Source organism: Gambusia affinis, linkage group LG15 (genome assembly GCF_019740435.1).
Source record: "Gambusia affinis linkage group LG15, SWU_Gaff_1.0, whole genome shotgun sequence".
NCBI lineage: Eukaryota > Metazoa > Chordata > Actinopteri > Cyprinodontiformes > Poeciliidae > Gambusia > Gambusia affinis.
This window is the reverse complement of record NC_057882.1, coordinates 12,661,280-12,684,401: the sequence shown is the minus strand read 5'-3', so window position 1 is coordinate 12,684,401 and position 23,122 is coordinate 12,661,280. Positions and strand designations below refer to the sequence as shown.

Below are 23,122 nucleotides of genomic sequence, written 5' to 3'. Positions count from 1 at the left end.
CTTGATGCCCCATCATATCAGCCCTCAAAAAGAGAGACAGGGGCAGTAAATTGTGGAGTGTGACTCCATAACACAGCTGCCAGCACCATTCACCATCACACACACTGAAGCTGAGGAAGATAGAAAAGAAGACCAGGGGTCACAGAAGGGACAATCAGATGTCCAGACAGTGTAGGAATGACATTATCTACGATGTAATAGCAGGATAATAAGAGCAGGTTAGATCAATGCACACTGTGAGAAGTATACAAAGAAACAAAGGCAGGAAGGCAAGACAGAGGGAGAGAATGGAAAGGCAGTAGGCTTTGCCAGTGGGCACATCATGGCAGCACACTCTGTGACTCTGACAGGGTGAGAGGGGGGGGTTGGGAGACGCAGCGATGCCCCCCAGCATACACCACCAGCTGCCTTATTGCTCACTGACATTTACACACACACACACACACGCACACACACACCCGCACACGCACACGCACACACACACACACACACGTACTCTCCTTAACACACAGGCACACTTATAAACACACAAGTGGACAGAGATGTGAAGAGATATCTCCAGCTGCTTTTTTAATGAGTGTGTCGAACTGATTGAGTCACCACTGCTGATTGTGCCCTCTCTAACCATAAACACCTACTGTACGTTTAAATCAGCGTGTCATCATGCTGGTCTAGTGTAGCAGTTTCAGAGTGACGTTGTTAAATTTAAAATAAATGTTTCATTTTTAGTAGAGAGGCTCTGACCAGAGATTTTGTAGCTAAATATTTGGTGTGTAATGCTCTGACCTGCTCATACCTTTATCAGCAGACTACAATTTATATTTTCTACTTTCCAGATAAATAATACAGTTAGCCATCCTATTAATAAAATTAAATAATGTTTTCTTAAAAACAACTCAAACTTTTAGCGCTGTATCGCTCTGCATGGCAAAAACTTTCTCTATGTTGTGGGTTAGAGTAGCGTTTTTCAACGGGGGCGTTCATAGGGCGGCAGGGGGCGCTGGCGGAAATTTTTACAAAGAGGGGGCTGAGGTTCCTTTGGGGGGCGTTTGCTCCAAGGTAAACCTTACACCTTATATGCACAACAATACCAGTTTAAACTTTGAGCAACTTGGTAAAACGGTGTTGTGTAACATTAAAATATGCATGGCTGCAACGATGCCAGCTCTTCTTCTCTTCAGTGTTTCTGTTAGCTTCTGTTAGCTTCTTGGCCGTTCTCCTGCTACTGGTAGCTTCACCGCGTCAGTTCAGCGTTACACCGGCTGATGACGTTGCTGTAATTCACTTGTCTGGTGTCTGATTTTCAAACATTTTGTTTTATTGAGTATTTTTGTACATATGTCTTGGCAGTGCTGTGATCATGTCAAAGCAGCAACTTATTTTAAAAGTGTTTTATTGTCCGTCTGGATGCTGCCCGCTTCCATGGAAGGACAACAGAAAATCGCTCTTTTGTAATTACTGAAATCACGATACACTCACTGTATCCTTCAGAAAAATGAACCAATTTAAATAAATAACTCCCGCCAATGGTGATTCCACGATAAAGAATACCGGGATTTCCTCCCATTGTTTTAAAAGGTTTAAGTTAATCTGCTTTTCTCCATCGATATGCTTCCCGACCGCTCCGCACCGTAGGAGGTTAAAATAAAAGAAAAAGACACGCACAAAACTCTGAAACAGGAGAACCGAGATGTAGAACGGAGCAACAAACTAACTAGATGAGAATCAGGATCAGCGAATCCGGCGGTTAACAATGTAAAATCACTATGAGAGGCAAATCAGGTGAAACACATGATGATTAGCCGACGGCGCAGCAGGTGATGAGTGAAGATTACTGGTGGTGAGCGATTGAGCGTCAATACAAATGATAAAATAAATCTAGCAAAAGGAAAAAAACTAAAGAGGACATAACAATAAACCAAGAGAGGATAATACTAATCAAAGAAAACTAAATGGAAATGAATGAAGAACAAGAAGAAAAAAAAACTAAGAAACTAGCGAAAATACAGATGAATAAACTGGTATGGCAAGACTTTTCGAGCAATAATTAATACAGAGTACTGTATGGCAAGAACAAACAGACACTATTTTCCAGATAAAAGGTAAAGTAATATTGTTGAAGTGCTGTGGGTTTGTTGAGACCCCATCTAAGAAGAAAACTGCTTTACAGACCATATCAGTAGAAAACTTAGCACTTATTTATGTTTTTAATTAGTTTTGATATATTTATTTCTTCAATATTAGTTTTCATGTCATTGTTAATGTCACGAGGTTGTTCAGTGACTCCGTGACACTTTTAATCTGACTCATTAGGATTTGATTGAGAACCATCTTTGTTCTTCGTAATTTCAGTAAAACTATTAATCTATAAATCAATACTCAGGTCTGTATTAAGATATAATCCATGTTTCTGTCCCATATTTGTATGGCATTAAGGATCTGGAAGTTTTAGTTTTCCACTGAATGCACTGATTTGCGCAGTAAACGCCATGTGGATGAAATTTTGTGAATGATACTCTGATGTCCCATCCTCCTGAAGGCAGCACGGAGCTGCACCAGCAAAAACTCACAGAAACACTGAAGAGAAGAAGCGTTCTGATTGATATTGTTGCAGTTCTATACGTGTTTTAATGTTGCAGAGCGCTGTCGTTTTGCAAATAGATCAAAGTTTAAACTTGTATTGTTTCATGTGGTCTTTAATCTGGTCATTTTGTGCAAGATTTAGCAACTAACATCAGAAAATGGCACAGAACAGAATTATTTTTTTTTCCACTGTGATTGGCTGTTAGATCTACCAATTTTAAGTTGAATGTTCATTGCATTTTTCGTAGACGCCTGTAAAAATAATTTCTATTCCCATGAGAGAGAGAAAGAGAAAGAAACCCACAAACTTAGGAAATATTTCAGAAATATTTCCAATCAAAGAAAAAATTATTTTATTGTGAGCGGTTTTTAGCATTAGCGTTAGCGTTCAGCTTTACTACTAGTGAAGACAGATGCTGACTGACCCATATTTCCTAAAACAGCATGTTAAATGAGAGAACACACCTCACTGATTGCAAATGCATCAGATTTTTATTTTTTGCAACTGATCAATCCCTTTTCAGGGTCGTTCAGGTGTAAAATTGGTAAATCTTCCAGTTTCGTATCACATAGTAAAATGTTTTTTGTTTTTTTTTGTGAAAAAGTTTATTAGCGCTGATAAAAATGAGTATTTAAGAACTATAATGTATGTATTGTCTTAATAGATTGGTTGTGTCATAATCAGCTGATTGAGAGTGTTTAGACTTAATATAAAGAAAACATAAAAGATGCAACAAAAAGAAATACCTTTATTGTTCTGCTCTGCATGTCTGAACATACCTTCAGGTAGTTCATTCTGTCATCACATCCTTTTTCTTTTTTCTTTTTTTTCAGATCCACTGCGAGTGACGCTGTCTCCCAAGAACCTGAAAACAGGCATCAGCAGCACCCTGTTCTTCACCTGCACTGTGGAGGGTTCTCCAGAATACACCATCAGCTGGTACAGGAACACTGAGCCTATTGTTCCCGACCAGCACATTTCCATACAGGGACAACACAACGACACGCTGCAGATCACTGCAGCTCAGAAGTTCCACTCCGGAGCCTACCAATGCTTTGCTTCCCGAAAGGGCCACACAGCTCAGGACTTTTCCATTATTCTCTTAGAGGGTGCGTGGACAAAGGCCGTCAGGATACTTAATAAGAAGAGATGTCTACAGAATGAATTGGTTTTAATCACGGCTTTATTCCATCTCCATTTGTCCTCTCTGTCCACTCTCAGACGGTACTCCTCGTATTGTGTCTTCCTTCAGCGAGCGGGTGGTGAACCCCGGCGAGCCTTTCTCCCTCATGTGTGCTGCCAAAGGAGCCCCACCGCCCTCTATCACCTGGACTCTGGACGATGAGCCCGTGGTGCGAGATTCTACCTACAAGACCAGCCAGTACACCCTGTCCGACGGCCTGACCGTGTCTCATGTCAACGTCAGCAGTCCACTCATTCGAGACGGGGGAGTGTATCGTTGCGTCGCACGAAACTCGGCCGGTAGCGCCGAGTACCAAGCGCGCATAAACGTAAGAGGTGCCTGTCTGCTTTTCAATATAAATGCACTCACACCTGACTCTATACAAACATGCAGGGCTTAGATCAAAGCAAATATCATTATCTATCTATCTATCTATCTATCTATCTGTCTGTCTGTCTGTCTGTCTGTCTGTCTGTCTGTCTGTCTGTCTGTCTGTCTGTCTGTCTGTCTGTCTGTCTGTCAAAAACTAAGTCCACCCTTGCTGCCTTCCTAATATTTAAAGGGAAAGGAGAAAGCATTTGTGTCTTACTGCAGTGCTAAAGCCGGAAGACACTTTCAGACTTTAAGGAAGCGACTGTTGCTCTTCAACAACCTGAGAAAGATTAATAAGTCATTTAAGAACATTTTTAAATCCAACTTTTTAAGTTTTCCCAGTCAGAGTAAATTCTCTCCAAAATAAGATGCTCAGATCAATAAAAAAAAAAAAAAAAAAATCTGGAGCTTGAGGAACACGTTGCCTTTAAAAGTTTATGTCACCACATTTAGAGAAAGACTGAACAAGCTTGGCTTTTTTGATAGGGTTATCAGGCGAGACCCTTTTCCCTGCAAAAAGATTACGGGAAAATATACTGGAGTTGCCACAGGAAGAACGCACAGCTCCGTATTTGGCGAAAAACAAGCTCGCCACGTCGGTACAAACTCACTATACTAACTGGTGGTGGTGAAGTGATGATGTTGGCTTACTTTGCAGTGAAAAAAAAGACTGTTGCATTCACCGAAACATATTGATGGGTCTGTAGGAAAGATGTATAAACACATTTGTTCTCATTTCAATATACTGAAGAGCAACAGAGGAGAAAGTCTACAAAACCTAGTTCACATGCAAGGGGTGTGCTTAGTTTTTCTACAACTGTCAATACAGTCATGGGAGCACTCTTTTTTCCTGTAACTGTATCTACACTATGTTGCCAAAAGTTGCTCAACCATATCATCATTGAAGTTGGTGTTTTAATCATGTCAATGGCCACTACTGCGTAAAAGCCAGTCAGCACATCAGAATGGAGTTCAGCGACTTTCAGCATAGAATCAATGCATCAATGTTGGACGCCACTTTTGGAACAAGTCCATACAACACCGCTGTTGGTAGTATGATAGAAAAGTGGAATTGACTGGAAACAACAGAAACTTGGACATGTGAAATGTGCTGGGGTTCATCGTGTGCAGAGGTTGCCAACTTTCTGTAGGCTCAATTGCTTCAAAATGTTTGTGGCCTTCAGATTAGCTCAAGGATTGTTCCAACATGACTACACACCAGTACAATAGCAAGGTCAGTAAAGATCAGTTTTGACTTACCTGCTCACACTCCTGACTTCAACCAAACAGAATAAGTTTGGGATGGATTGTGGAGGAGATGGCAAGCTAAGCTCTCTCTTCCAGCATCAGTGTCTGACCTCACAAATGCATTTTCACACTCGCAAACCTTGTGAATAGCTACCAAAGAAGAATTGAAGCTAATATAGCTGGGGAGGATGTGTGGCATCATCTTAAACCCTAAAAAATGGCACTAAAGTTCACATGTGCCGCATAGGATGACAGATGAGCAAATTTCTTTGGCAATATTGTGTATCTATCAAACAAATGTAGCTAGCTAGCTAGTTTTCTGTTTGTATTTACTCATTTAGATACATTTTAAATCTGCTTAGGGTAATTAGATATTAACAAATATCCTCAGTCAGATTTTAGCAATGGGGGCATAACTAACCTTCCTCTCCACTTGTCAATTTGCCCCAATCACTCCATTCCTCAACTTTTATCTCTTCACCTTTCGTCCCCATTGGCTGCCCCTATGACCTCCGTCATCTCATCCGCCCTGTTCTCCTACTTTCGCGTCTGTCCCTGTGTCCTCCCTCCATCCCCTCCCTCTCTTCCCCGTGTCTCCAGGTCCGCCTCGAATTAGACCCATGCGAGATATCACAGCGGTGGCAGGCAGAAACACATATATAACATGCCGCGTGATTGGCTACCCGTACTACTCGATCAAGTGGCTGAAGGACAGCATGCAGCTGCCTGATAATCATCGTCAAGTGGTGTTTGAGAATGGCACCCTGAGGCTTACGGACGTGCAGAAGGGCGCCGACGAAGGGACCTACTTGTGTAGCGTTCTGATCCAGCCCCAAGTGTCAATCAACCAGACGGTCCATGTAACGGTTAAAGGTAAGAGTGAGGAGAAAATAGCAAAAAATATAAATGTATCCAATTGCAACATCTGAAAAAAGCCTACTGAAAGCAATGCTGAATTGTAGAACATGCTGCTTAATGCATTTATTTACCCTTCATGCCAGTAAATAAGAATGGCAGAGGATCTGTGAAGCTCCGTATCGCATCAGAAAGTCTTTTTAAGTAGAAATCTCTGGATATCTGCCAGAAAACTCAAAATTGGTCATCACTGGTACTTTTCAACATGATAGCGATCCAAAACAAATGGTCAAAAATTGTTCACCAAAAAGTCATTAACCTCTCAGGACTCTGAGCTACAAAAAGACCTAAGCTTTATTTGCAAAATATAATTGGGGCCTGCCCATAGCAATGCATAAGGAGAGCAGTGACTGACTTGCGAAGAAAGTCAGTCACTGCCTCCATGCATTGCATGGCAGGCACCTATTGTTCTACACCCAATAGAATGTCTCTTTAAGTATTATTTATTATTCTTCCGTCACCCGGAATGCGGCTCGTACCGCTGCGAGCCCACCCACAAAAGTGGTATCAAAACGTGCGGCTCGATCCCGGAAGGTGTGCTATTACTTTTGGTGGGATTTGGAGTCACCATGGCGACGTAAAAAGCAAAAAACGACCCCAAAATCACTGACGAGCTCACCAGGTGCAACTCTCGTCGTCAAGGGGACGAGGCAACCACTAAATCCTAAAAATACCCTATTTTTGAGGATTTTCTGTGTCGTCATAACTTCATGTAGAAACGCCATTCAAACTTCATTTTGTAGATACGTCCGTGATCTCTTCTAAAGTGAAGAGAGCACGTCGATATGAATTATGGTTTATCCACATCTTCTTTCTGAGCGACCCAAAAACATTGCTAACATTAGCATTTTTGCTCATTTTACCTTAACATTATTTGAGTGACGAGACTGAAATGGAAGCTTAGGAGTTATGATTAGATTATCATTGGAACAATTTATATACATGACGAAACCACAAGAAGATCACTTCCTCCATCTGAATATCCTTCCTGTTTGTCCTAATCCTTTTACTAGAATATCCTACCTGTTAAAAAATATTTTAAGTACAGGGGCGTTTGTAAGAACAAAACAGTATCAGACAGAGGAAACAAATTTTTCACTGAAATGATAGGATATGATTCATGTACACTAATATTACACTGCTATCACACAGCTTCAGTCTCACATATTATTGGTACCAACATCTATTTAGAAAGGTTTAGTAATAAAAAGTGTTATTAAACTAAAATATTTTAAAGGATATGGATGGAAAAACCCACAAAACACCGTATTTTGTCCTGATTAACCACCAAATAATAACTTGTTTACAGTAACAACGGGAAGCTGCCTGCCTCACCTCGAATCTGTTCTCTGGTTTCTGATCGCTCCTCAGCCACGAAACACGTCACACACACAGCTGGTGACAACAAACACTGTGCATTATGTACATGAGCTAAATTATGGAAAATCAGTTCATATATGAAATGTTTTTTAACCATTTTATTGGCGGCGTACAGACAGGAGGAGCATGCTCTCATAGGATGGCAGCCAGTGAGAAGTTGATCAGTCCCAGGTGAGGCTCAGCTGCTGCTGCCTCACTTGCTGCGCTTCTGAGCATTTGAATGGGAAAATGCAAAAAATCAGCGATTTTGAAGAAAAAATAATCAAAATTGGTTAAGCTAAATAAAAAATAAATACGTTACAGTACAAACCACAGGGTAAAAATAGCTATCTAAATTATTTTTTCCATTATATTTTTCCATTACGACAGGTGAGGCTCTGCATCACTTGCTTCCAGTGACCGCACCTCACTGGTAACTATGGCAACCAGTGGCAGTTCTTTCTGTGGTCTGGTTGGTTCTTCACATCCGTCCTGTTGATAAAAAATCCATCAGACAAGCCCGCTCTGAATACCAAACAAAACTGTGATGTCACAGTGTGACATCACAGTTTAACTCCAAAGGCAGAATTCTGACATCACCAGCCATTATATAAGCTCCTCACATCATCAACTTTCATCACAGCCGTTTAGCAGCCTTGTTAATACGCTTCTCTTGAGAATTGATTCAGCTTAGAACCTGAACAAGCAAAGCTTACAATGGAGACCAACCAACATAGAATCGAAGAGGTTGCATCCGACAACTTTGTCAAAAAGGAATTGCAGCCACCAATGACACCCAGGCGGAAGAAGAAGAAGGTGTCGTTTGCAGTTTGGTTGGAGCAGCAAGAGCTGAAGATCTCTGCTGAAAACATCCAACAGCAGGACGCTTCACCTCTGACTGACAATGGATCGATAACCAAAGCTCTGGAGGCAGTCGATCAGAAAGGGGACAAACCGACACCTGACAGTGAGTCTAAGGAGAAGAACCTGGTACCATCTAAAACCTGGTCGGAGGAACACGTCCCCGCTGACCAAGAGGTTTCTGCAGAAAACACTGAGAAGCAGAACGAATCACTGGTCAGTGGAGAAGAGTCCACCGCGGGAGGGCAGGAGACAGTCAAGGTAGCAGAGAAAGAACAGCCCTCCATGTCAAAGAAACAGCTACGAACTACGAGACGCATCAAGACGAAAATGATACCATTCCACATCTGGTTGGAGAAACACTCCCCTGTTGATCTTCCATCTGAAAGCACTGAAGATGCTTCACTGGTTGCCAAACAGGAACCGACCTCTGTACTGCAGGAGACAATAGAGAAGGAACAGCCCCTTCAGTCCAGCACTGAAACTGTTGAAAAGCTGCACACTTCTCTGCCTGAAGAGGATCGTGACCAGAAAGATTCCTTAAAGAAGGAGATCTGCACAGAGGAACCTGAGATTTCTGTAACGCAACAGGTCACTGAAAAGAACGACATCTCCAAACCACAGAGGAAACTGGATCAGAAAGGAGAAAAACAATCCAAGACTAAGCGCATCAAGAAGACGCCACTGTTGTGGAAATCTTTTCCCGAGCCTGATGCCTGCGTAGATCTATCATTTTTTTCTGAAAACAGTGACATTAATAACGGACCTCTGCCGGAAAACCAAAGTCTTCAAGCAGGTTTGCCCAACAGCGGAAAGAAGATGTTTTGGAAAATGCTGCCCAAGTCAGAACCTCGCGTAGATATACAATTTTTTACCGAGAATATTGAAGCCCAAAGTGTTTCAATGCCAACGCAAGATCATGATGTGGCAGCTTCCTTGACAAAGGAAAGCTTTTCCAAGAACACCGTGATTCCTTCAAGACAGCTGGTCACCACCAAGGAATCCATTTTCAAACCGCTGGAGACACAGGAGCAAAAAGAGCAAAAAGAGCAGAGAAGTCCATCTCCTGGAAAGACAACAAATCAGTGTACATGTGTTGCTAAATTTAAGAAAACTGAACTTGAATATATGGAAGTACAGAAGTACTTATTCAAGCAACTTGATGAGATGTTCAATGTAAATCAGAAACTGAATGCAAAACTTATACAGCAGAAGGATCTGATCAGGAAAGGACTCTCAGAGAGACGACAAAGAAAGAATTCAATGGTTTCTGTTGAAACTCAGACTGATTTTCAAGAAACCCCAAAGCAGAAAACAGTCCTGTACTCATCTGCTTCAACTCAAACACAGATGGATATACTGGAAACCAGTTATCAGCTAAAACCAATCCATCAAACAACTTCAACACAAACGGAGATGGATACACTGGAAACCAGATGTCCAGTCAAACCAGTTTATCAATCAATTTCAACCCAAACTGAGCTGTTTTTATTGGTAAGAAAACAGCCCTCTCAAACGGAGCTGAATGGGCATCAGGATCAGGACAAGCTATTCAAGAGATCCGCAGGTAAGAACAGGAGAAAGTCAGGAAAGAAAGCTGCCTCTGTACTGGAGACTCTTAGCGATGAAAAGGTTTCTGGAGCAAACAGTGACCAGCAAAACATTTCAGTACCAGAGATAGTTGGGGATGAGATTCAGACAAAAGAAACAGTGATCAGTAAACCACAGCAGATCACTGAAGGAGAAACTGTTTCTGAAACCCAACATAATGGAGACCAGGAAGATCAGAAAAAGACATCGAAGACATCCAGACGTAAGATCAAGAGAAAGGCAGCATTAAAAGCTTCCTCTGAATTTGAAAAGCTCAACAAAGACAAAGTTTCTGTAGAAAACAGTGAACAAGTAGTTTCTATACTAGGAACAGTTGGAGAGCAGACAGCAACCATTAAAAACAAGATTCAGAGAAAAGAAACAGTGATCTCTAAAGACCAGCAGATCACTGAAGGAGAAAGGGTCTCAATAACCCAACATAATGGAGACCAGGAAGATCAGAAAAAGACATCGAAGACATCCAGACGTAAGAGCAAGAGAAAGGCAGCATTAAAAGCTTCTTCTGAATTTGAAAAGCTCAACAATGAAATCGTTTCTGGAGAAAACAGTGAACAGGAAGTTTCTATACTAGGAACTGTTGGGGATCCGACAGCTTCCATAGAAACCAAGATTCAGACAAAAGAAACAGTGATCAGTAAACCACAGCAGATCACTGAAGAAATGGTCTCAACAACCCAACAAAATGGAGACCAGGAAGATCAGAAAAAGACATCGAAGACATCCAGACGTAAGAGCAAGAGGATGGCAGCATTAAAAGCTTCCTCTGAATTGGAGACTCCCAATAATGAAAACGCTTCTGGAAAAGACAGTGAACATCAAGTAGTTTCTACTCTAGAAACAGTTGAGGATCCAACAGCTTCCATTATAAGTAAGATTCAGACAAAAGAAGCAGTGATCAGTAAACCACAGCAGATCACTGAAGGAGAAACTGTTTCTGAAACCCAACAAAATGGAGACCAGGAAGTTCAGAAAAAGACATCAAAGAAATCTAGATGTAAGAAAACGAGAAAGATGGCAGTGAAAGCTGAACTGGAAACTGGAAACCCGATAGAGACCGAACAAAACTTGGTCCAAAACACCAAGACACCAAAAACAGATTTAGAAATTATATCGGAGATCCCCCAGACAGCTTTTGAGGAAATAGAGACAGAATCTTGCAAAGGTTCAGAAGATGTAACGGGTAAAGTTCCTGTAGTTTCCATAGAATCAGAGGGTAGTCTAATGGAAACACTGAGAACATCCCCTCCACAGGTAAACGGTACATTAAAGGAAGAAGTGATCCAAACAGCTCAGGAATCAGCTGAAGATCCAGTGGAGCACATCATTGTCTCTGAAGAAGAAGAGATCCCCATGAAAAAGATGTCACTGTGGAAGCGTTTGAAACAGGCTTTGTCTCCAAAATCTCTGCGCAAGTTCAAAAACAGATGTAAAGTCCATCCAGCGTAGACTTCATGTCTCCAGTATGTCAGATTTAAAAGGGCGGTGGGGCCAGGTGTGGGCTGGGTGATCGGCGGTAATTTAGAAAGAGCTGCTGTTGTTGTTAATTGGACATTTCAATATTAAAAGGCCAGGACTGCACAGTGGGGAACGTCTCCCTGTGTAGCTGTGGGTTCACTCCCTCCCTGTGTAGCTGTGGGTTCACTCCGGGTGCTCCGGCTTCCCCCACATTCAACAGCATCAGCACTCATGTTCATCCACTGTTAGAGTTTTAATTCTAATTCTAAACAGAAAATAAGAAAATCTGACTTATTAATTAAAGGGAGATTTGGAAAAAGAAAATGTAAACAACTTGGAACAAAAACAGACTTTTAGAAATCTAAACTTATGCAAATTAGGACAAAATTTGAAAAATATTTATCTTTCTGGTCAAGATATATCTATCTGTATCTAAATCTATCTGTCTGTATAGATAGATATATAGATATAGCATATATAAATCTAAATCTATATAGATAATATATATCTATATAGATATATATCATCTATATATATAGATACAGATAGATGTCTGTATAGATAGATATCTATCTTTCTCACTCTCTATAAATATATAAATCTATATATCTAAATCTAGAGCTATCTAGATTTAGATATAGATAGATTAATATATACATACACATATATATAGATAGATCTATCTATATAGAGAGATCTATATATAGATATATGTATCTATATACAGATGGATCTATATAGATAGATAGATAGATAGATAGATATAGATATATCTAGATCTATATCTATATAGATCTAGATATATCTAGATCTATATCTATATAGATATCTATCTAGATATATCTAGATATAGATCTAGATATATATAGATCTATATCTATATAGATCTAGATATATCTATATCTATCTATCTATATAGATCCATTTATATATAGATAGATATAGATCTATATAAAAGTAATGTGCACTGACTTAATGGCATTAGCCTTTGACCTAATGATAATAAAAAGGACTACAAAAACGCCATATCTTTAGAAACGCCATATCTTTAGTTGTAACTAAAACTCAGTTAAAACAGAGCTTCCATTTAGAACTACTGGCTGTTTAGGCCTGTAAATAAGGGATTTAACCCAAACACTGTTAGGCATCGGATTAGTGTGGGCATTTAATATGAAGCTTATGTTTATTTTTCAAAATAAAAGCCTTCATATTCCCCTCAGGCGAATATGTGGTGGTGCAACAATATTAGAATGCATTATATTCTTCTCTCAGGTCAGGGAACTGCCTTGCGCAGCAAGGCAGCAAGACGGTGCAATAATATTCTGCATTATCTGTATCTGTTACCCCACGTTACTGAAAGTACTTATGCTTACATTAGCATTTTGGCTAACTTGAGCTTATACACTAATTTCAACATACTGAATGGTGAAGGTGCATGTTAGTCAACATGCTTGTGACTCTCCAAGGGCTATTGACTACCATTCAGCTTTCTTTAGCATTGATGCTAATTTTTAGCATCAGAACGCTGGGTCCAAACCGACGGGCACACTTTGGCAGGCCCCAGTTAAATTTCTTCAAGAATTTTCTAGTTATATTTAATACTACAATCAGTAGTAAATATAATTTACTACTGATTGTAGTAAACTCAGACTAATTATGATACATGCAATATTCCAACTTGCAACGATGGCATTATTTTTGATGCAGATCAGTAGTGTTTGCTGGTGGTCTTCTGTAAATTTCGGACGTTTGCGTCTTTATTTTGTTCAGCTTGACAGTCGGCTAACGATGGTAGCGCGGCAGCTGCAGAGGTGTTTAAGGGTGTGTGCGTGTGCCTGAGTGTGAGTGTGTCTCTGATTTAATTAGATGAATAATAATGAAGCCTAGATTAAATCCCCCAGATGTCTCAGCTGTAGTACCCCAACCTCAACCTCCATTGCTATGGCAACGGGATGACTTCCCCCAGCCAATTGGACTCAAACCAGAGCAGCTATTATGGGCTGCAGGAGACGGGGGAGCTAAAGGGAGGGTGGCAGCAAAGAAGGAACCCACTGGCCAATGACCTTCTCTATCTCTTTCAGCATTGCTCCAGATGGCCACACTGCCACCCTTAGACATCTATCGCTGCCTTTATTCCTCTGATTCCATGTGCTCTTCCTGTCTCTCCCAGTGCCGCCGCTCATCCAGCCCTTTGACATCCCCTCTACCTCAGTGGGGAAGCTCATGTACATCGCCTGCGTGGTGTCGTCCGGGGACATGCCCATACGCATCACCTGGCACAAAGACGGGCAACTCATAGTGCCAGGCTCTGCCTCTGGCGTCGCAATCGAGACCAAAGAGTTCATGAGTTCCCTGCAGATCTCCAAGGTGACACTGAAGCACAACGGGAACTACACCTGCATCGCCAGCAACGCTGCAGCCACCGTCAGCTGGGAGAGACAGCTGATTGTCACTGGTGAGGCACTGAGCGAGGCATGGGTTGCCTCAAACATGCAAAGGAAGCTGACAGAGGGGGGGGCGATTGTTTCACCTACTTTTCTTTTTCTGTCTGGCTTCCAGTGCCGCCACGTTTTGTGGTTCAGCCCAACAACCAGGACTGCATTTATGGAAAAGCCGGCGTTCTGAATTGCTCGGTGGAGGGTTATCCACCTCCAAAAGTCATGTGGAAACATGCCAAAGGTAAAGCGAGCCGTCGCCTGCTCCCACAAATAGAAACAACTGAAGCTTTCGACACGCTTTTCTGTGTTAACTGTGATTTCATCTGCAGGTGTTGGAAACCCACAGCAGTACCACCCCGTCCCGCTCACCGGTCGCATCCAGATCATGTCGAACGGCTCCCTGCTTATCCGGCATGTCCTTGAGGACGACAGAGGGTACTACCTCTGTCAGGCCTCCAATGGCGTTGGCTCAGACATCAGTAAAAGCATGATCCTCACTGTCAAGAGTGAGTGCCAGTCAGATCTTCCATTGGCTCAAGTACTTTTTTTAACCACATCTCCTGGATTGTAAGATACACTCGCGCCCCAGGCTATTTCGGCCTGCACCGAACCCGGAAAAAATCTTGTCTCTGTCCTGTGCACCCCTAACCGGGGGGCGTCTTGGTTATTGATTTTTGTGTTTCAGCTGTCAGTTTGCGTGCTACTCAATGTTTTGCGAGGAAAAGAGGCTGCTGAATTAGTGATAAAAACAAAACCACAGGATCCCCGTTCAATCAATAATCCACAAGTAAGCAAGAGAGGAGAAGGAAAGAGCAGAAATCTTGGAGGAGACGAGGATGAAATAGGAAAGTAGGGTGTGATGTAAGGGAGCCGCTGAGGCTTGAAGCGTGAAATGACAACAGGGAACGTAGAGGCAGAATAGCGATATCCATACATCTGTATTATAGCCACAGTTTCCAATACCACAGCCCCATTCCCTCTTCTCATTACTCCATATAAAACTATTCATTACTGTGACACATGTCTGTGGATCTGCTCAGTTCCCGCCATGATCACCAGCCACCCCAACACCACCATGGCGAGGAAGGGCCAGACCAAGGAGCTGAACTGCACAGCACGGGGCGAGCAGCCCATTATTATCCGCTGGGAGAGAGGAGACACGGTCATTGATGCAGAGAGAAACCCCCGGTACTCCATCACCATCAACAAGAAGGGAGATGAAGTCATCTCCACCCTGAAGGTAAGAATACAAAAGCTGGGCTCGGCTTTAAAGCTTTTGCAACAAACTGGAGGGGGATTATTTGAAGCTGTTCAAAAGCTGGATTTACAAATCATTCAAATAAAAAGCGTTTATAGCTCATGAACTTTTCCACTTTTTCCCATGATGCAAACACATAATTCAGTGTATTTTAATTATTTAAATTTGGTCTCTAACTGAGCTTGTATGATTTGTTTGGGAAGCTGTAGGGATATATTTTGCCCTCTACTGTGTGTTCGAGGTGGACAAGGTTAACAAAAGTGGTTTTTGTCTTAAGAAGACCAGGCCGTTTCAAGCCCAGTACAGAACATTAGATATTGTTTAAAAAAAGTATCTTCACCCCACGCTGGGATGTTAGTTTGTGGTGTGTGCTAAACTTTTTTGTGCTGTTTTTCCCAGCTGAACCCAGCCGAGCGAGGAGATTCAGTCTTCTTCTCCTGCCACGCTATCAACTCCTATGGGGAGGGCCGAGGGCTCATCCAACTCACAGTGCAAGGTTTGTTTTTCATCGTTTTTCCATATCTCAATAACATTATTATTGCTGTATTTGTGGTTACGATTACTTATACGTATTCTGGAGTTCAATGCCTATTCCTCCCCCTTTTACAGAACCACCGGATCCTCCTGAGCTGGAAGTGAGGGAGGTGAAGGACAGAAGCATGAACCTGCGCTGGATCCAAAGGTTTGACGGCAACAGCATCATCACCAGCTATGATATTGAGTACAAGAATAAATCAGGTAAAACAGCTCAGATTTGTGCCTCCACGTGCTTATTTTATTTCTTCCTGTACGGATTTGTAAAATACCAAAATTCTGCTCATGTTCAACAGACTCTTGGGATCACATGTACACAACCAGGAACATCTCCCCTACAAACAATCAAGCCAACATTGTGGAATTGCATCCGGCTTGCGTTTACAGCATCCGCATGTATTCCTATAACAAAATTGGACGCAGCCTCCCTAGCAAAGAGCTCACTATCAGCACTGAGGAAGCGCGTAAGTCCTTCCCACGTTTTCTGGTGTTTTCTGCTTGTTCGTTGTTTGGCTCAGATTTGTCAGTCTGGCAATAAATTCTGCTCAAACAGCGCCTGATGGGCCCCCGATGGATGTTGTCCTCCAACCGATGACGTCTCAGAGCATTCGAGTCACGTGGAGGGTAAAAATCATGATTCTCCTGCATTTTAACATTGAGTGTTTTTATGAGTAATTTTTGCCACAGAATAATTCATTGCAGTTTCTAAGAAATGACGTTTCCCCCCTGAAAACTACAAAACTTCTGGGAAAAAAATATCTTAAAACTTATGTTTTTATTCATTTAGTGCTGGTCAGAGCGACGTGTTTTAACTAAAAGTGTTGAAGATAATTATAATATTTGCAGAATTTTGCATGTTTTGCTGTTTTCCGGGGATTTAATCCTTAAGAGACATTGAGCACAGGTACATATGGAGGCAGATTGGTTTTACTCAACCAATGTAATTATGGATTTAAACCTCAAACATACATGTTTTATTAAATTAACAGTAAAGCCATTGCTCAGATTTTTTGCTGTGATAAACATGTCTTATTTAGTTTTTATGTGTTTTAATTGTATGCTTAAAAAATTACATTTTTTTGGATCCGCAAAAATGGCCTTAACTCTGAAAATGAATCCAATTTTGAGGAGTCATTGTTGACACTGTTGACATCTAATGCCAGGGAAATTCTGGACTATCGCTGATGGAGAATATGGTCATAATGTATTGGCAATTGATCATAATTTATTGGCCGTTTATCCACCTACCTTTCAAGAAATAGCCACGTGTTTAATGCGTTTCAGATCTTGGATAAAAAATAAATAAATAAAACATTTCACTTTTGAGCCTCAGATGTATATATATATCTATATATCTATATATCTGTGTATATATCTTATTTATTTATATATATAGTAAAACAGAGCTCCTTCTTTCTGGATCAGCAGACTTTTCCTGCAATGTTGGAGGAAGTTGCTCTTTCTACCCAAACAACGTTTTTATGATTCAATGCATCATGTGTTTGAAGGGATTTCACACTTCATTGCTGTTAGATCTGAATGTATAATCTGGCATATGCTGCTTGATAAATGGTGCTCAGTAGAAAAACAAAACCAAACCCAAAAAATGCATAACTCAAGAGTACGAATGTTCGCGTACTCTTTCTTCTTCAAAATAATCATCTGTTTTACTCCAAAACATCTAGGCTCCCAAGAAGGAACTGCAGAATGGGGTTATCCGAGGCTATCAGATCGGCTACAGGGAGAACGGGCCTGGCAGCAACGGCCAGTACAGCATCGTGGAGATGAAAGCAACGGGGGACAGCGAGGTGTACACCTTGGACAACCTGAAGAAGTTTGCTCAGTACGGCGTGGTCGTCCAGGCTTTCAACAGAGCTGGAACTGGACCGTCCAGCACCGAGATCAACGCCACCACACTGGAAGACGGTATGACCATTTGATGGTAAAATGAGGACGGAGGGAGGAGATTTTTACTGGGCAGCTGTGGAGAAGAGAATGGAAAAGCTTTCTTTTTAAAGTGTCTCATTTAAAATAGTTCTTCACTGACTCCTACTGCCTGATTGAAAAGTAATGGTAGACTCCCTGAGTGGCAGTTATTGTCTCTCAGTGTGAGGCCTGCAGCCATCTGCTAGATTGAAGATGTGTGAATAGTTTTTTACTTAAGATTTTATTCTCCATATCGCCACTCATCTGCATTTCAGCGTCTTGGGTTTAACCATTTCATGATTAACGTTGCTCTCTTAATGCCCTTTCTCCCTTCCATCAACCCCCACTTCTTGTTCTCTCTAAAAGCTGCAAATTACCAACCATTAAATCTGGGCCAATTTGAACATATTAGACTGATTGGTTTTACAATGTCTGTTGCTGGAGATCTTTTCAGGGATTCATCTGCCAGATCTGTGGAGATGCATTGGTTTTAAAGTCTGAAAATAAACCCAGTGTTTTATTATATGTCAAGTCAAACTCCATGGATCGTATTTATTTTTTGCTTTTACAGTGCCGAGCGAGCCCCCACAGAACGTGAGAGCAATCTCGGTGACGTCGGATGAGGCGGTGATCACGTGGTCGGAGCCTCCGCGCATGACGCTGCACGGCGTGCTGAAAGGCTACCGGGTTGTGTTCTGGTCCCTCTTCCCCGACGGAGGTGGGTGCTGTGGGGGCCGGGCCCAGTGGCCGATGCAGAGTAATTATCACCTATCTCATTCTAAAATTCACCAAAACTCATCCTCATAGTCATGTACCTCTGTGTCAGTACTGTGAGCTTGTTTGTTTACCTTTCTCATGAAGCATCTTTCGTTTCGTTGCACGTGTTTCTATGCAGTGTCTTGCAAACGAGAATGAGTTTAGCTTTTTTTTCACATTTTCATGTCTGAGCTTTAAACCTCAGTTTATTTCCTTGGGATTTTATATAATAGACCAAAACAGCGAGGAAAAACGTTACAGGACAGAGAGCGATGCGCACACACTCAGAGCGAAGGGCTCTATAGAGAGGCCAGTTAACCAGACATGCATGTGGCTGAACACTGGGACAGCCCACAAATCCATAGGAATGAATGCCATATAGCCAATCAAATCTCATTGCTGCAAGGAGAACTGCTGAACAAGAAAGAAAATATTTGAATTTTCAATCACTGTTGGCGACGCAATCCTTATCAATACCATCGCTGACTTATGATTTTGTAATACCATGCAGTACAAATGCTCTTGCAAGGCACTGCACATGTTTGTGTAAAATAAATATATACATATATATGTATATTTATCTTGATTTTTATAAATATTGATGTATGTAGTATATATATTTTTTCCCCTGAAAATATGTTTTTGTAAGGAAACTGAATGTTAACTGTTTATCGCCATCCTAGCTTGCTCAGAGCAATTCTGCATTAATTACAGTCCTTCTGATAAGAATTTCTGATTTTAAAAAAACAATAGCTGCAGGTCATGAACACGCGCGTTTTTCCGGTCTTGTTTTGCCTCAGAATGGGGAGAGATGCAGAACATCACCACCACACGCGAACAGGTGGAGCTGCGAGGGCTGGAGAAGTTCACCAACTACAGCGTTCAGGTTCTGGCCTACACGCAGGCCGGCGACGGAGTCCGCAGCAACGTCCTGTACATCCAAACGCGCGAGGACCGTGAGTGTACAGTTTCTAATATATTTGTCTAAACACTGTGTTTAAGTCAAGAGACGCTTTGAATAGGAGGCAGATAACAAAAAGCGAGCTGTGTTGTATCTTGCCCATGACAAAAGCCCATTTGTGTTGGGAAGCTCCATTAGTGGTGCTAATGAGAATTAAGAGGCTTTGGGTCCAAGGCTCGAGGCTGAGGGAGGGCTGGCGGTGGGAACGAGGGGGGGTGGAGAAGGAGCAGGAGGAGCATCCAGGAGTCAGCCATCAGCCCCGGCCCGCATCCGCTCCTGCCACAGGCGCAAAGATTAACTCTGCATGGATTAGAGAGAATTAATTTTGTGCTTACACCATTGGAGGCGGGATTACAGCCAGATCCATGTCTCTTTATAAAGAAGGAGGAGGAGCACAGTGGATTGAAGATGCAAAGACAGAAAGTTGATCCTTCGGTCGCCTTGGCTGAGCAAAAAAATAAATAAATAGAGATGTAGACTTTCTTTCTGATGAAATAAAGAGTCCTTTGTAATTTCCATTTGTTTGGGGTGTGACACCTCCTCCCCTGATTGACACACCAGCACATACTGCATCCATAATGGGGCTGTTAATGCAGCACCGCTGCGCCTCTCAGCTTCATCATCATTTTGGTTGTGCTAGCCGTGCGTAGCAGACAGTCCGCCCGTCTGTCTGGAGTCTGGGGCAGATTTTGGGCACCAGATGGGACTTATCTTTCCCCTCTCACTCTCTCTCTCTCTCTATATATATATATATATATATATCTGCCTCTCCTACTTTGACATGGCGGTCCAGTTACAATAACGATCGCTGGCTGCTCTGTGATCAGTCCCATTGGAGACACAGCTACCATTCTCCCCTGGACTTCATCCTCCTTTGAGTGCTCCCCGGCTGCATCAACACTTTCTTAGTTAATGTTGTTTTCATGCTGACTAATGTCATGTGTGGAGTCAAAGGGGTATAAGTTGGGTGAATGGCTAGATTGGGGGGCCTCTTGGAGGATAAAAAGAAGAACTGGGGGATGGATTTATGAGGCTGGGTCTCCTTCTATATACCCCAGATGAGGCCCACAGTCAAGGTTGAATTATATTTATGGAGCAGACTGAATAGGCTTGATTGGTAGCGCCATATACTGTACGATCAATGTGAAAAAAAGCTTCTTTTGTTCTCCTTTTTGAAGCATTTCAATGTCCTGATGTGTTTTTGTAAAGTGTGACTCCTTCCCTAAGCGCCTTCTTGAATCATTATCTTGTAATCAGCATTAAGCAGGGTCCAGTCTCAAGCTGAAGTGGCTAGTTGCGGATCAGACACTAATATCTAATCTGTTTGTGGGCGTGAGAGTTAAGAGAATGCAGGGTGTCACAGAGTCAGAACTGCTGACCAGCGTCTGAAAGAACATATGTCACCGCCGTCCACCCAAACCGAGTCCTCCCAGAGCGGCTTAGTGTGGGATAAGACAACCAATCTGCAAACAAGCCTGCTCACTTTAACAGCCATCCCAACGAGCGATCACACACAGGGCCGGCCTGGATAATAAGCGAAGCGTGCTGCTGTGTGGAGGCCCTCAAGGCCACAGGAGGTCTTCAGAAGAGCCTGTTTTAATTGTTATGTTGGCAGCGATCTATTGCAGTCAGTTTTGGGTTTTAGCAGGGGTCACATTGTTTCTACAGTGTCACTGAACACATCTGGACAGTTCTTTCTTGCTCTTTTCTTGTAACAGATTTTATTTTATATATATTGTATTCTTTGACTAAAAGTAGTGTATGATTAGAAGCAAAAAGACACCTTTGCTAATCTAATGTGTCCTCTGGTATTTAAGAAACAGTAAAAAGAAGAAATTATTTATAAATATCCTATTGCACAAAACTATTTTCAAGGTAGCATGAAAACCTTTTCACTGACAACAAGTTATATGTATCATTCATTAGTAAATGATTGCTGCTACAGGCTTAGGAGAAACTTGATAAAAAGTTTGGCTATAGTTTAGTTTCATAACCTCATATTGTTATGTTGATTGATAGGTCTATATAAACCATTTCCTGACTACCACAGCTAGCCGACTGTCCATTGACAGCAGTTGTTTTAGGTTAAAAAGCTAACAGTTTTGCTAACCTAGCAAGTTTGACTTTAGCATTACCATCGACACTAAGATAGCTAATCTAAATTCTTGCTCCAACTCATACAGTTCCTAATTTGCACAGATTATGATGGTTATTCAGCTTCTATGCACCACAAATCTGGAACAAACTTCAAGAAAACACAGTTAAAACACTTAGTTCCTTTAAATCAAGACTTAAACTCACCTGTTTAGAGTTGCTTTTGAAACCTGATCTCGACAATCATTAATTTGATGTAGAAAATGTAATGTTGACCGTGTCTTCTGACTTTGTATTTTTTATTTTTATGTGATTTAAAGCACTTTAAATGCCTTGGTGCTGAAAGGTGCAATGCAAATAAAATTTGATTGATTGATTCATATAAATTTTTACCAAGTTGATGTATTTATTCATAGCACGACTCCAATAAACATATCTGCAAAAAGATATGTTTTTTGCAGATAAATAAAAACATATCTGTTTTATATGTTTTTGCATAAACCATAACCCAATAGAGTTTATGGTGTCTCTATTGGACACCATAAACAACAAATGAGAACAACACTTCAACGAAGCAACATGTCAGGAAAATTGAAATCAAAAGTTGCATTTGTTACCGGAACAAATGTTAAAAATGATTAGTAGAAGTTTTTACCCATTCTTGAATTTTAGATTTGTGGCTGATTACAGCCACATTGGGTTTTATTTTTATTATGTTTTTATTATGTATTAACCTTGTAAATTTCTTTGTATAGTGTATATATTGTACCTTTTTCCGACTAGCACTGTGGACACTATTGTTGAACCAAGTGTGAGTTAGGGAAATAACTGCATATGTGCTCTTTATTCATTTATTTACTTGTTTATGTATTTAGACTTAGACATCTCATGGTAGCGTTTAAGAAAATCATTGCATCTTCTCTAGTGAACTAAACACAGATTAATGCACAAAACAACATTGATCAAGATTGTGATGTTTGATCCTCTGGTGGCCTCCAAGTCAAATGCTGCTTCTGGCCGCATAGAGCCTTCAGCAAACCTCTGAGCACGCATACTCATGCACGCATATGCATGTGCATTCCTGCGTGTGCTAATTCTGCTCTCTGTTTTTTGTTTTTTCTGCAGTTCCCGGCCCACCAGCCGGCATCAAGGCAGTTCCTTCCTCTCCGAGCAGCGTGGTCGTGTCCTGGTTACCACCACTCAAACCAAATGGTGTTATCCGCAAGTACACCATTTACTGCTCCAGTCCAGGATCTGGGCAGCCGGTGAGTCCTTCCTCTATGGGGGTCAATAAAAAAAATGCTTCTGTTGCTTGTAAAAGGAAGTTGATAAAATCAGCCAAAGGAAATGATTCATTTGTCACCACTATAATTAATTGAACCTTTGGGTGTGTGTTGGTGTGTGTGCGTGTGTGCGTGTGTATCTTTGCGCATGTCTGTCTTTCACTGTGTTTGCACCATTGCTTTATTTCCTGCCCTCCCAGATGAACAGATGAGGTTGTCTTGGCAACGTGATGAGACGTAGATATGCAAATGAGGCTGAGAACAAGCTCACACATGCAGACTGC

General features: G+C 41.5%; 1 protein-coding gene across 1 annotated transcript in view; it reads left to right on the top strand.

Moving 5' to 3' along the window:
• Nucleotides 1–23,122, top strand: part of LOC122844630 (Down syndrome cell adhesion molecule-like protein 1 homolog) — a 72,362-nt gene that overhangs the window by 38,056 nt on the left and 11,184 nt on the right. The window contains exons 6-20 of the mRNA XM_044140295.1: nt 3,418–3,693; nt 3,806–4,102; nt 5,988–6,260; nt 13,759–14,043; nt 14,148–14,267; nt 14,356–14,532; nt 15,067–15,266; nt 15,684–15,780; nt 15,894–16,022; nt 16,115–16,282; nt 16,372–16,442; nt 17,504–17,744; nt 18,316–18,501; nt 19,301–19,456; nt 22,681–22,820. Of these exons, the coding sequence (XP_043996230.1) occupies nt 3,418–3,693; nt 3,806–4,102; nt 5,988–6,260; nt 13,759–14,043; nt 14,148–14,267; nt 14,356–14,532; nt 15,067–15,266; nt 15,684–15,780; nt 15,894–16,022; nt 16,115–16,282; nt 16,372–16,442; nt 17,504–17,744; nt 18,316–18,501; nt 19,301–19,456; nt 22,681–22,820 (2,816 nt within the window). The remainder of the gene's footprint in view (nt 1–3,417; nt 3,694–3,805; nt 4,103–5,987; nt 6,261–13,758; nt 14,044–14,147; nt 14,268–14,355; nt 14,533–15,066; nt 15,267–15,683; nt 15,781–15,893; nt 16,023–16,114; nt 16,283–16,371; nt 16,443–17,503; nt 17,745–18,315; nt 18,502–19,300; nt 19,457–22,680; nt 22,821–23,122) is intronic.